Source organism: Cydia pomonella, chromosome 1, assembly GCF_033807575.1.
Source record: "Cydia pomonella isolate Wapato2018A chromosome 1, ilCydPomo1, whole genome shotgun sequence".
Lineage (NCBI taxonomy): Eukaryota > Metazoa > Arthropoda > Insecta > Lepidoptera > Tortricidae > Cydia > Cydia pomonella.
This window is the reverse complement of record NC_084703.1, coordinates 1,858,207-1,871,813: the sequence shown is the minus strand read 5'-3', so window position 1 is coordinate 1,871,813 and position 13,607 is coordinate 1,858,207. Positions and strand designations below refer to the sequence as shown.

The following is a 13,607-nucleotide window of genomic DNA, read 5'->3' as shown; positions in this document are numbered from 1 at the left end:
TTGCTTGCTATACTATTGACGAATTCGTCGAGACGTGTAGCGACCCGAAATTATAAATTGTAAACTAAACCTGTTTTTTTTTGTACCTAATACTTAGAAAATAATACTTGCAGACATTAAAAAATAATATGTATGTACCTGTTAAACGTCTATTTAACTTATGTGCCTAATTTTCTGTAAAGAAATTGTTTTATGTACCAACCTAATTTTAATACCTAATAAAATACTATGTTTTATAAATGAAAATCTGAATCTGGTAACCTTACTCACCGGCAGGAACACAACACTATGAGTAGGGTCAAGTGTTATTTGGCTGCGGTTTTCTGTAAGGTGGAGGTACTTCCCCAGTTGGGCTCTGCTCTAGATCTGGAATGACATCCGCTGTGCTGTGCCCTACCATACAGAGCGAGATGACATTCACAATGCCAATACCTCTTGTGGAAGTACCCGGGTCCATGTAATACAAAAATGTCAATACTCACATCCACATCGAAGTTATCCTGATCTGCGAACATATCCCACTCCGAGCCCGTTCTCTTCTCCGTCTTGTGACTTCTGTCTTCTTCTTTCTCTTCGTTAGGTTTGTCATCCTTCTCTTTCGGCTCGGGTTTGGGCTCCGGCGTGCCGGGTTTGGGGTCGGGTTTGGGGTCGGGTATAGTGGGCGGCGTTGTGTGGGGCTCGGGTTGTTTTTCTTTTTCGTCTTTGTCGCCGCCTAGCCTCTGTAATTAAAAGAAGGTATTATAGGTAGGTAATAAGGTATATGAATGAATGAATGAATGAAATAGCCTTTATTTCAGTCAAGTATTTTGTAAGTACATTTTGTTGTTAACATATATATTAAATATTAAATATTATTTTATATATAATTAATTTTGACGTTTTTATTTGTAATTATTTTCTAAATAGGATATGTACTACGAATTTTTATTCTAATAATTTCGTAAATCTGTTGACATTGTAATTGTAATTTGTAATTTTTTGTACTCATTTTCAATGTTTATTTTAATTTTGAACAGGTCCTATGTACATAATTTAAGTTATTTTTGTTTACTTCTTTGAAAATCTAGTTTAGTCAGACAATTGTTAAAACATATATATATATATATATCTAATATCCATCTGTATGCCTTTTGTAGGCAAAGGCCTCCCCTAACTCTTTCCATTTATCCCTATCCCTTGCTATTGTAGTCCAGCAACCTCCTGCTGCACTCTTAATCTCATCTTCCCATCTTCTTGATGGCCTGCCACGCTTCCTCTTTTTGTCTCTAGTAAACCAGTACATTATTGCTTTAGACCACTTAGGTATATACTAACTTTTAATTTTTATTTCTGTTGCACATTGTTGAGATAAATACTAAAATATACTACAATAGCATAAAATACTTAAATAAAAAAACGCGACCCTTACGGTTACGTACCCTAGGTAACATTCCAACGTTTGAGGTCCGAAAAACAAAGAATGAATATGGTCGAAGAGTATGGAAATGCATTGTACAGTCAGCGTCAAATACTTTGCAGCAGTCAAAGTGGCCAAATAGTTCGGTACACCATACTAAATATATGGTGTACCGAACTATTTGGCTACTTTGGTTGCTACAAAGTATTTGACGCTGACTGTACCTCGTATATTGAATAGATTTCCATATGAATTAGTAAGCTCATTAGAAGGTCGAACATGTGGGCAAGAAAAACCCCAAACACAATTAGGTTACGTTGTTTTATCACAGAGTTCCTGTGGCCACCTCCTGTCTCCATCATCAGATCAGCTCCATGTCATAATAATATTGCATTGTCATCCAACTTACATATGTTTGCAAATTTTCAACTAAATCAGAAATCGGGTCAAATTTAGCTTCCGAGATTTGACCCACATTAACTAACATAAATACTAACACCTCTGGAGTTGCAGGCGGCCACGGGCTACGGTGACTGCTTACCAACAGGCGGGCCGTATGCTTGCTTGCCACCGTCGTGGTATAAAAAAGGGCAAGTTAAATAAAGGCTTGTAAAAAAATAATCAAACAAAATGTCATAGCTTCTTCTTCCTCGCGTTGTCCCGGCCTTTTTCCACGGCTCATGGGAGTCTGGGGTCCGCTTGATAACTAATCCCAAGATTTGTTGTATGCACTATTTACGAAAGCGACTGCCATATGGCCTTCCAACCCAGAGGGTAAACTAGGCCTTGTTAGGATTAGTCCGGTTTCCTCACGATGTTTTCCTTCACCGAAAAGCGACTGGTAAATATCAAATGATATTTCGTACATAAGTTCCCAAAAACTCATTGGTACGAGCCGGTGTTGAACCCGCGATCTCCGGATTGAAAGTCACACGCTCTTACCGCCAGGCCACCAGCGCTTCTTCAACTTCAAAACGTGTTAGCTGTGGTTAATTATCACAGAGGAAAATGGGATCTACGCTTTTGCAGAGGCCATCACTCCCCTCTACATGGCGACTCTGCGCACCGACCTTGAGCAGCTGCTCCCTCTGCTTGCGGCGTCGCTCGATGATCTGCTCCTCGGTTTCCTCCTCATCATCAGTGTTTATGGAGATGTCCAGCTCGTCTGATGAACTGGCTACTAGGTGGGCCACCTCGCTGCCGGAGTTCTGAAATCGTTTAATATTAGTAAGTATAGATTATCTTGCTTGATATGATCATCTTTAAATACTTAAAAAAACCGGCCAAGTGCGAGTCGGAGTCGCGCACGAAGGGTTCCGTACCATTATCTATTAAAACGGCAAAAAAAATCATGTCTGTTGTATGGGAGCCCACTTAAATATTTATTTTATTCTGTTTTTAAGTATTTTTTGTTATAGCCGCAACAGAAATACATCATCTGTGAAATTTTCAACCGTCTAACTATCACGGTTCATGAGATACAGCCTGGTGACAGTTGGACGGACAGCAGAGTCTTAGTAATAGGGTCCCATTTTACCCTTCGGATACGGAACCCTAAAAAAAATTACTAGACAAATCAGTTATTTCCAATTCCATCATTTTACTTCATCTCTCTTCATCAACAGTTCCAATTTACAAAATTATGCTTTCCTTTCAAAAGAGAATCTCTTTATTTTTTGAAGTCGGTAAAAAAAAGCCTTCCTCTAAATAACCCTACCAGTCGCCATCAGATATATCGGAGCGGCCAATGCGCTAACAAATATCTGAACACGCCTCTATTGCCAAAGCGTTAGAGTGCGTGTTCAGATATTTATGAGCACCTTGGCCGCCCCGATATATCTGATGGCGACTGTACAAAAAGTCACGTGCACAAAAGTACTTCTGCAAGAGTGTCCTGTATAGTAAAATTCATTGTTTTCAATGTTGTTTATACATATGATTAATATACACCGTGTGTCCATATAACCCGACAGATTTTAAAGGTGTATTCTTGATCGCATTTAGAGACTAAAATGTCATACAAAGTTTTCTGTAATCGGTCTTGTTTCAGAGAAAAAGAAAAAGAGAGAAAGAAAAAAAAACTAGTGTCTACGCCAAATCTTGGGATTAGTTGTCAAGTGGACCTCAGGCTCCCATGAGCCGTGGCAAAATACCGGGACAACGCGAGGAAAAAAAAGGAGGTCTTGTTTCAGAGATAATGACGATTCTAGTGAAAATTTGTTTCTCTAATAATTTTCATTTTCAATTAACAGTGAAAAATGCCTTTTTGGCTGCGACGCTGTCACTATGTCACATGGTTTGGACATACCTACTGACAGACATTAAATTTCTAAAGCAAAATTGCAAAATTTATTATAAAAAAAACTTTACTTCTTCATTGCAATTTCTTTTCACAAAGATTTTAGAAGAAACAACGTGTCGTGTGCAGAAACACACACACAAAAAAAATGCCGAATCAGACCAACAGTCATATAACATTTTTTACTCCTTATAATGAAATAAATAAATATTGGACATTCTTCCACAAATTGACTAAGCCCCACAGTAATGTCCCCAGAAATGCGTGCTTAAAATCTGTCAGGTTATATGGGCCCACGGTGTATATGTCGGTTAATGTTTCCTCTTAACTACAAAACAGCTGAACCGGTTTTAATGAAAATACCAATTATTTCGTGTTTAAGTATATATCAATGAATTAGCTGGTTCCAGTTAACAGTTAGTTAACATAGGCAAAAAATCCATTTTTGGTAGGTACAAATTTTTATTCCTGACTACTTTTCTTTCCACAGGCAACTAATAATCCTCGAGACAATTCTAACAACCCCAAACACAATTAGTTTGCATTGTTTTATCACAGAGTTCCCATGGCCATCTACTGTCTTCATCATCAGATCAGCTCCATGCCATCATAATATTGCTCAATCGGAAAGTGGGTCAAATTTAGCTTGACCCACACTAAAGGGCAAGTTAAATAAAAGCTTGTAAAAACTTGTAGTTAATTCTTACCTTGCGTCTATCTCTGCTTCCGCCCCTCTTATCCCTCGAGCGATCTCTATATCTCTCTCTAGACCTTCTATCTCTGTCCGACGGCCGTCTCACCCGTCTCGGCGGCGTCCTCTCTCTAGACCTTCGACGCCTGACTTCACTCTCTCTATCCCTCTTTACCACTTTATCACGTCTCTCCCTTTCTCGTTCACGTTCGCGCTCTCTCTTCTTTTCTCTCTCGCGTTCTCGCTCGCGCTCGCGCACCCGCTCCCGCTCCCGTTCAGCTTCGTAAAGCTTCCGTCGTTCGCGCTCTTTCCTTTCCCTGTGTTCTAATCGTTTTTCCATCTCTTTCCTATTTTCTCTGTTTAAGATCTCTCGTAAATCTTCCTCGTGCCTTCTTGATCTATGTCGTTCCTTTTCCCTTTCCGCGGATCTGTCTTTGCTAGTTTTCTTTCTTCTCTCATCAGTTTTTGACTTTTTCGCAACCGGTGACTTATCATCGTTGATACATATGACATCATCTTTTTTTTTCTCACTATCACTTTCATCACTTTTGTCAGAATAGTAAGCGACAAGAAACGCTTGTAGAAGTTCTTTTTGCTTCATAAGTTCTTCTAAATTTAGATCATCTTCGATCATATTTAGCTCAGGGCTGGCGCAGTCTTCTTGGTAGTTTTCTGTCTCTGAATTTGACGATATGATTTCTAATGCTTCGTCTCTTTCTTTAGTGTCCCCATTCTTCTCTTTAACTACTGAAGGTTCTTTCGGTGGAGGTTTCCGGTCTCTACTCTTCTTTATCAGTTCTTCCACATCAGATAGAGAAGTCTCACTCTCCGGTTTGGGACTTTTATGTTTTTCCTTCTTGGATTTTTTCTTCTTTTTGTAAGCTTTGTCTTCATCTTCTTCGCTCCGTTTGTGCTTTTTGTGTTTTTTGCTTTTCTTCTTTTTTCGGGCTTCGTCGTCGACGTTGGAGCCGTTTAGAGCCTTCTCGGCATCTAGTTTACTCCTAGAAAAGTAGAATTTCATGTAAAGCTTTATTAAATCATGGTTTGGTTCCAAATATTGTTGTAATAATTGACTTTTTGACTTTTGACTTGTTTTCCTCTTCAGGCCGCATTTTTAATCGATTTTCGCGAAATTTTGTGAGCATGTTCAGTAGTAAAATAAAATAGAATTTTACTGTCGTTTTGTTTTTTGGAAAAAATTCAAAATGGCGGGAATTGGCATAAAGGACTTAAGACCATTGTGAGTTCGCTGTCCCCCCCTGCTTGTACCTGCCTACGCCCATGGTCAAAAACCTCTGCCAATGGTTATATGATTGTATGGACTGACGTTTATCTGAAACTAGTTTATCTATTTGTAAGTTACGTACAAATAGCCATACGTTTGACGTGCCCCTCCCCCGCAAGAACCGGCAGACTGTTTTGTACAGAAAATTGGCCTGGCAATGTTGAGTATCAATTTTTAACAATATTTTCTAAAACATACTTACATAAAAATCAGCCATGAGAATATTAAGAAACGTTAGTAATATTTTTACCAACCTTTAGCACCTTGTAACGGACAAATGGCCGTCGGGCCAATATAGCAAGTATGCAGACATTAAAAGTACATACTGACACTATATTATCCCAAACATTTTATTCATGAGAAAATAAGTAAGGTATGGCGGCTCTGGGATCTTGGACTATACAGACAAGGCGTCTTCAGTTGGCTGCTAGTATATAAATGCCTAGTGTTGAAATATGTCACATAGAATATCATGCTGTTGTAACATCGGCTAGACAGTAAGATTTAACGAGTTGAATAGGGGCGAAGTTCGCGTAGCTGCGTTTATGTACAGTCGAGTTCATAAATATGTATACATTTCTTCACCTTAATCCATTGCAATAAGGTGAAAAAATGTATACATATTTATGAACTTGAATGTAGCTATCAGAACCAAATGACGTCGCAAATCTCGCGAAATAGTTGCTCTCGTCTCTTTCGTTCAGTACTAACTGGAAAGAGATTTACGATCGCTAGTAAGATCTGATAAGTAAATAGTCAAATATGACAAGGTAAGTGAAAAAGATAGGTGATAGCTAGTACTTACTCTTTCCCCATGATTGAATCCTCAACGTCGTGCTCTGTTGAACCAACTTGAGATCCGGACTATATCTGTAAACCGGGGAAGAAATGTTGTTCACAAATGATTCAAAATATAGAAGGTACGTATAGAAAACAAAGGAATAATTGACAACATTTTATATTTCTAACCCTGTAATTTTATTGCTTCTCTACATTTTAATTGAAACGAGGAATACGCTGATAGTTTTTTATACTCATATTTTTGGCGCGAGGCGTAAATGTGATGTTTACTGTTCCGATGTAGCCCACAAGATGGCAGAACCTACTATGCACAAGAAAACACGTGACGTGTGTATGTACATGTTTATGGTTCCGATTCAGGTCACAAGATGGCAGATCCTCCAACGCACACGGTCCTATACGAGTCGTATTAAATTGACAATGTCAAATCCAATATTACGACAGCTATTTTTTTAACCGACTTCAAAAAAGGAGGAGGTTCTCAATTCGACTGTTTCTTTTTGTATGTATGTTACTCGATATCTCCGAGAATCGTGAACCGATTTTCAATTTTTTTTTTATCGATCGAGTATAACCCCGAGATGGTCCCGTTGGCACCAAGTCGGGGTCTGATGATGGGATCTTGGAGAAATCGAGGGAACTCTTCAAATGTTATAGGTACATGAATGGCGCTTTTGGTAATTTCTGAAGTCGGTTATATTTTTTGTTATAAAGTTTTATTTCTAGTGGTGAATGGCAATAGCATTTAACCTATTGTGCCGTAGAATTGGTAAAATTACAACTTTATTTTCATTCTTTTGTATTTCCTGTAATAAGCGATATTAAAGGTCTTCGCACACTATACCAATTCCACACCAACTCAACTCACTTTTGGTTCACCTTACTGGACGAGTGGACGACGCGTAGACCACCCGAGTTACCAAAATTTTAAACATTGTACTATAGGACATACAAGATAAGGCTTTAATTTCAATATTTAATTTTGAGTCGAGTGGCTGTTGAGTTGTAACAATGTGCTAAGACCTTACATTTATATAAACATATTGCAGTGTTTAGGTTGCAAAATTCTTCGAGTACACATGTAAAATTTCAGGTGTTATAAAAATGAAATGTTGTCAATTGAAACGCGTTAAGGAGAGTGGGCTAAATGGCCCATCTGACCAATAAGGGATAGGCTATTCTAACTTGTGAAACTTTTACTGTAACCCCAAATCTTTATGTAGAATAAGTTAACGCCACAAATTAATGTGAGTTGCCCCGTGACTATATATTTTTACGATAGTAAGATACCAAGTCGAAACCATAAGGCTCCCGCTGTCAAAAAGTTTTCAGATCTCTTTTAGAGCCAAGCTTCTGACTCTACAAGCCCTATGGCTTGGCCGTTTCGTTACTACAAGAACCATTGTATAATAAAAAATATTGAAGAGTGAATAAATTTTTCACCTTACACCCATTGGACTATAGCAAAACGACCAAGCCATATAGTTTGTGTAGTTAGGGCTTGTAAAGTTAGAAGCTTGGCTCTACAAGTTAAGTTACTATGTTTCAGAGTTAAATTATTCATGTCTTTATCTCTTTACCGTTGCCTACAACGACTCCCAGATATAACAACTTAATTACAGTGGTCCCTTCATCATTGTTATATCCGAAATCCACTTTATTAATATTTGTAACTAAATAGATGCCAGTTCAGCTCTCTTTGGCCATCAGCCATATCAACTGCCCCTGCTTCCTAACGGATCCTATTTGGCGACCGATCTGGCCTAATGGGTAGTGACCCTGCCTATGGAGCCGATGGAGCTAGTAATGGTAGTTATTTGTGTGATGAACACAGATACTTGTTCCCGAGCTATAGGTGTTTTCTATGTATCTAAGTATGTATTTATGTATATTGTTGCCTAGTACCCAAATGCAGTCAGCCCCAAAACAAAGTTAAAGAAATAAAAATAAATAACAACAATCTGACTGTAGAACAAATAGCTTACAGACAAAAAAAAAAGAAAAAAAAAAGTACCCATAGTACAGTCAGCGTCAAATACTTTGTAGCAACCACAGTAGCCAAATAGTTCGGTACACCATATATTTAGTATGGTGTACCAAATTTATTGGCCACTTTGACTGCTACAAAGTATTTGACGCTGACTGTACAAACTTTGCTTAGTTTGGGGCTAGGTCGATCTGTGTAAGATTATCTCCAGATATTTATTTATTTATCCTTACACAGACAAGAGCATAAAACATTAAATGTATGGCCTGGTCTCTAACTTAGTATAGATTGTAGATTAAGCAACTGTTCTGATCTGATTTAACTCCACTCTTCCTTTGCCCAAGACCATTGACATATATCTAAGGATGGGCCTTACGGGCAATAAGAATAGGGCCAGTACAGCAGTGTCACACACAAATTCTAATGCCACAATGCGATCAGTTGATGAGTTCGCATCATGCGCGCGTTTGGTCGCAACTGACTGCGTTAGAATGCATGATTTGCTCGAATTCATGAGTGACACCACTCAATTAGCACACTTCTTAGTGCCCGTAAGGCTCATCGTTAGATATATGTCAATCAATGCCCAAGACACTCTTTAACTGCACTTCTAATGATATTTCATAATCTAGATATTATCTGCCTGGAAGCGCTGGTGGCCTAGCGGTAAGAGCGTGCGACTTGCAATCCGGAGGTCGCGGGTTCAAACCCTGGCTCGTACCAATGAGTTATTCGGAACTTACGTACGAAATATCATTTGATATTTACCAGTCGCTTTTCGGTGAAGCAAAACATCGTGAGGAAACCGGACTAATCCCAACAAGGCCTAGTTTACCCCTCTGGGTTGGAAGGTCAGATGGCAGTCGCTTTCGTAAAAACTAGTGCCTACGCCAAATCTTGGGATTAGTTGTCAAGCGGACCCCAGGCTCCCATGAGCCGTGGCAAAATGCCGGGACAACGCGAGGAAGAAGAAGAAGAAGATATTATCTGCCTCTTTCTTTCGCTGCACTTGATCTGCCTACACTTGTTTGGACACCACAAATACCACATAACCCAAAAGTGTGGTGCAACCTCTTTTCCTTTTTTTTTTTAAATTGCGACTTGGGTCGTAAGCTATGCATCCTAAGGATTCAAACTGATTTGTAGTTGCTGAGTATCCGTAGTAACCAAGCTAAATTAATATTTAGTAAGTAATCTTTACAAATTACTAAGTTAACCATGTCCATACCTGAAATAAAAGGACTAAAAACAGGTATTTTAGCTATAAGTAACCCAATATTAAGTATGAAATCTGAAGCTATCAATTTTGTAGATTGTAAATGATAGAATGAGAGTACTAAAATTGTTGTTTAGTCCATAGCCTAGTGTGTACAACAGTTTCTTGTATGCCGCTTGCTTGCTCTAAATAAGTGATAACTTAAAGTCGTCAGAGGTATGTACTTACAGAAATTTTCTCCGGAACTTGTGGATTAATTTACTTAACACTATTTACAGTTATATACCAACACTTTTTATGTGGAAAATTACAAAATATAAACGTGACATTACCGTGAAATTTCACAGGAACATTTTGATGGACGGGATAATAGTGTTGCCAGTACTATTGATGATGAACCTGAGCATTAAAAAATAAAATAAAAAAGGAAAGTTTTTTTGAGTAATTATTATTGTTAATTCGACACGCGATTAAAAGAGTGAATTAATTACAGATACATTTTACAGATTTTCCAATGTATAACCTCATCATCATAACATAAACATTTTACACGGGATTCGAAAACAATTGTGTTGCATCTCTGTCACACTTCCGTATGAATTTACAAATGCGACGGAGAGGCAACAAATCGAACGTGGTTCACGGTAGGCCATCAGTTTCGCCATATCTTTCTCTGTCTGTCCATCCGCGGCTTTGCTCCATGATCGTTAATGCTAGAAAAGGCCCGATATGCTCTTGGCCGTTTTTTGATATAGAAAAATAAAAGAGATGCATAGCCCATGACAAAGTATCTATAACTAGTGATGCACAAAATTAACTTTTTCTATAAATTGGTTATTTTTTAGTTCATTTACACATGACAACAAAATACGGATTAATTATTTTAATAGTTCAAATGTAAAATTTGTTTTTGGGTCCATTTTTTAGTATTAAATATTATGCATAAAATTACTTTCAGCAATATATTAGTAAGCTTGGATTTCTAATAAATGCAAATCAAACGTTACATTATTGCTTATATAATACAATGAATACAGATAAACATAACCCATGTATCTTTTTCACTAGTGTGATAAAATAAATAAAAAATTTATAACTATACAAAGGTAATATTTTTTTTTACAAGACTTCCTTATATTCAACCTATTTATTCCCTGTCCTTAAACATATTTTTTTACATGGGCAACACATATCGGCGTGGGTCTTGGTCTTGGTGAACGATTGTTGGCGTGGGTTGATTCATAACAATTTACGAATATTTTCATCGAAAAGTGGACGAAAAACTGAAAAGACGATTAAATTATTATATTATGGGTGAGTAATCTTTGAAATAGTTGCGGCGACACGCCACACTGTTATTGCATTGTTATTGATTGATGTCATCTCGGCCGGGCTCGCGTTTGGTCGTTTTTTTTTTGTTAAATCTTATTCGTTATTAAGATTATTCAGTGATGTGTTGTGTTGAGGTGTGTTTTTGAGCCAAGTTAACATCCTAATGTGAAGTGTAGTTTAATTCCTGGCTTTGAAGCACCGGCGCTGTCCGTGGGGGGTATGATTGAAGTAAGACAAACAACTATCAATTTACTTCGTTGCTATTCCTACGCATTATAGTACTTAGTGAGCTCATAAGTATGGTAATATCTTACGTATTGTCCCTTTAAAATGCTGCGTATGTCAAACAAATGCTCTCACTTCAAGTCGAAATGTGTTCTGTTGACTTTTGGCACAAAGAACTGAGGTTTCGGTAAACGTTGAGAAGTATCAACGTATACCTATGTAAAAAGTCGTGTATACTTTTTTTTGTGTGTACTTGCGTACGTCTGGACAGACTAAAGCACTAAGCCATACTGCCTTAAGCTTTGTATAACTTATTATTTTTCTTAACTACAAATTATTCTGCCTAATGTTAAGATTTAGCTTTGCCAAAATTTAGCACTTGCAATGACAAAAAAATGACTTTGTTTTTCTCTGAAATAGCTAACCTTACTGTTACATGCATAAGTAACATCATATTATATGAAGTTATCTTGTAATGGTATTTCTATTTATTTATTGCAAAGGGAAACAAACAGCATATCATTACACATACAGTTTAACAAATTAAGTTAATACAACAGCCAGAACAGTTTCCACTTATAGGTAACACAATTATTGCTCTGAGAAAAACAACATGCACGTATTAAACAATTAACAAGGCAATTAAAAGCTAAAATGAAGATTTCTGATATTGATGGTGGATAAATAAATAAGGTTTGATAGAAATCCAATACAAAACACCCAATGTCAAAACTGAAGGTCAGTTTAGCAGGCTGTGTACAGTCACGTCTGAAAATATTGATACGAAAAATGTGCCAAAAATATGTATAATCTTAATATATTGGGAATAAAGTTGTGTATGCATATTTTTGGCACGTTTTTCGTATCGATATTTTGAGACGTGACCTTACTGTGTAAATATTAGTGATGTTGAAATTTGGCTTATTTTAATAAGTGAAGTGTTAAACAATGTGCTGTTGTAACTAATTGCAAAAATCATTATGCCCAATATGCCCATGGGCGTAATTTAAAAAAATCTGTTATGCCCGTGGGTCTAATCTTCTAATTTTTGGGGGCCCTTGCGGATACACTTCGACCCATACAGATCGTTTGTGTAGTTGCCCCCTAAGGAAAGATCCATTAGCTACTCAAGAGCTTTTTTGACCATTTCCATGTGCCGGATGATGGAGCGTATGGGTCGCCTTTTGAATTCCTTTGGTTCCAGATAGCCTGCTCCAAAGTCCTTCATTCTTTGTCTGGCGAGGGTGTGACATTCACACATTAGGTGTGTTACTGTCTCTTCCTCTTCACCACACATTTGACAATCGGTGTTGTCGGAGTGTCCCATCCTGGCCAAAACCCCTTTGACCCCATAATGGCCCGTAAACACCCCTGTTATAATTTGGAGTTGTCTCCTGCTAAGTTTCCATAGCTTTTTGCTCCAACCAGAGTCTACTCCTTGTATGAAGAGCTTTGAGTGATTTAGACCCATCAGACTGTCCCATTCTCTTTGGTGTCTGGTCTTAGTGTGGTCTTTGATAGCCGTTATAATGGTTCCCTGTGAGAGCCCCACGAATGGTGATAATATAGGTGCCTGTGGGCATAATATAGGTCATTCCATCTCAGTATGCTGGCATACAATAACACTGTTTACGGGCAAGTGTCATGAATAGCTTATTTAATTTTTTTTTTTTCTATTTATTTAGAAACAAACTGTCATACACAATTTTTGATCAAAACTTATAGAAAAAAAATAGACCTATAGTTGCATATGTAGAAATAAAATATAAACAGGTCCGTGGCTATTACAAAAAACAAAAATACTTAAATCTGTATTTTATAACAATTTAATGGTGAATTACTTACAATATAGTTTAATGTTATTTGCTGTCGCAGTTTTGCATAATTCTATGTATTATTCGGAAAGAGTCATAAAGAAACATGTTCCTTGTTTAAAGAGATACTGATCCCTAATTTAATTATTTTTCTTTTTTAACATGCTTGAATCTTGTATAACGCATGAGGTTCTATAAAAAATCTGTTTTATTTTGTAAGAAAATGTATATCAGGGGTTTTTGAAGATGAAATAGAAAGATATGCTCTAGTTTTATAGGTACACCGATATAATAAATTTAGGTATTTCTTATAGCATATGCTGAGAATCCAACATTTGGTGAAGTGGAACTGCTGATGCAGACCAGAAAGTTATAGTATTATCATTTATGAAGTAGGTTTAAAAAAAATAGTTGCATTATAGATATAAAAAGCGCTGATGGCCTAGCGGTAAGAGCGTGCGACTTGTAATCCGGAGGTCGCGGGTTCAAACCCCGGCTCGTACCAATGAATTTTTCGGAACTTAAGTACGAAATATCATTTGATATTTACCAGTCGCTTTT

At 37.4% G+C, this 13,607-nt stretch overlaps 2 protein-coding genes across 4 annotated transcripts in view; one reads left to right on the top strand and one right to left on the bottom strand.

Moving 5' to 3' along the window:
- Positions 1-10,191, bottom strand: part of LOC133526088 (uncharacterized) — a 43,963-nt gene extending 33,772 nt beyond the window's left edge. The window contains exons 1-5 of one of the 3 annotated variants that reach the window (XM_061862552.1): positions 10,008-10,191; positions 6,477-6,541; positions 4,403-5,387; positions 2,467-2,604; positions 483-719 (exon numbers count right to left, since the gene is read on the bottom strand). In XM_061862552.1, the coding sequence (XP_061718536.1) occupies positions 483-719; positions 2,467-2,604; positions 4,403-5,387; positions 6,477-6,487 (1,371 nt within the window). In that variant the 5' untranslated portion in view covers positions 6,488-6,541; positions 10,008-10,191. Of the gene's footprint in view, positions 1-482; positions 720-2,466; positions 2,605-4,402; positions 5,388-6,476; positions 6,545-8,775; positions 9,093-9,903 lie in introns of those variants that run through there. The other 2 variants (XM_061862542.1, XM_061862560.1) reach the window with 2 other exon arrangements.
- Positions 10,192-10,865: 674 nt separating this feature from the next.
- The window catches only part of LOC133526225 (protein bric-a-brac 1-like), a 65,475-nt gene continuing 62,733 nt past the window's right edge, over positions 10,866-13,607 (top strand). The window contains exon 1 of the mRNA XM_061862793.1: positions 10,866-10,989. The gene's annotated coding sequence lies outside the window, so the exon portion shown is untranslated. The remainder of the gene's footprint in view (positions 10,990-13,607) is intronic.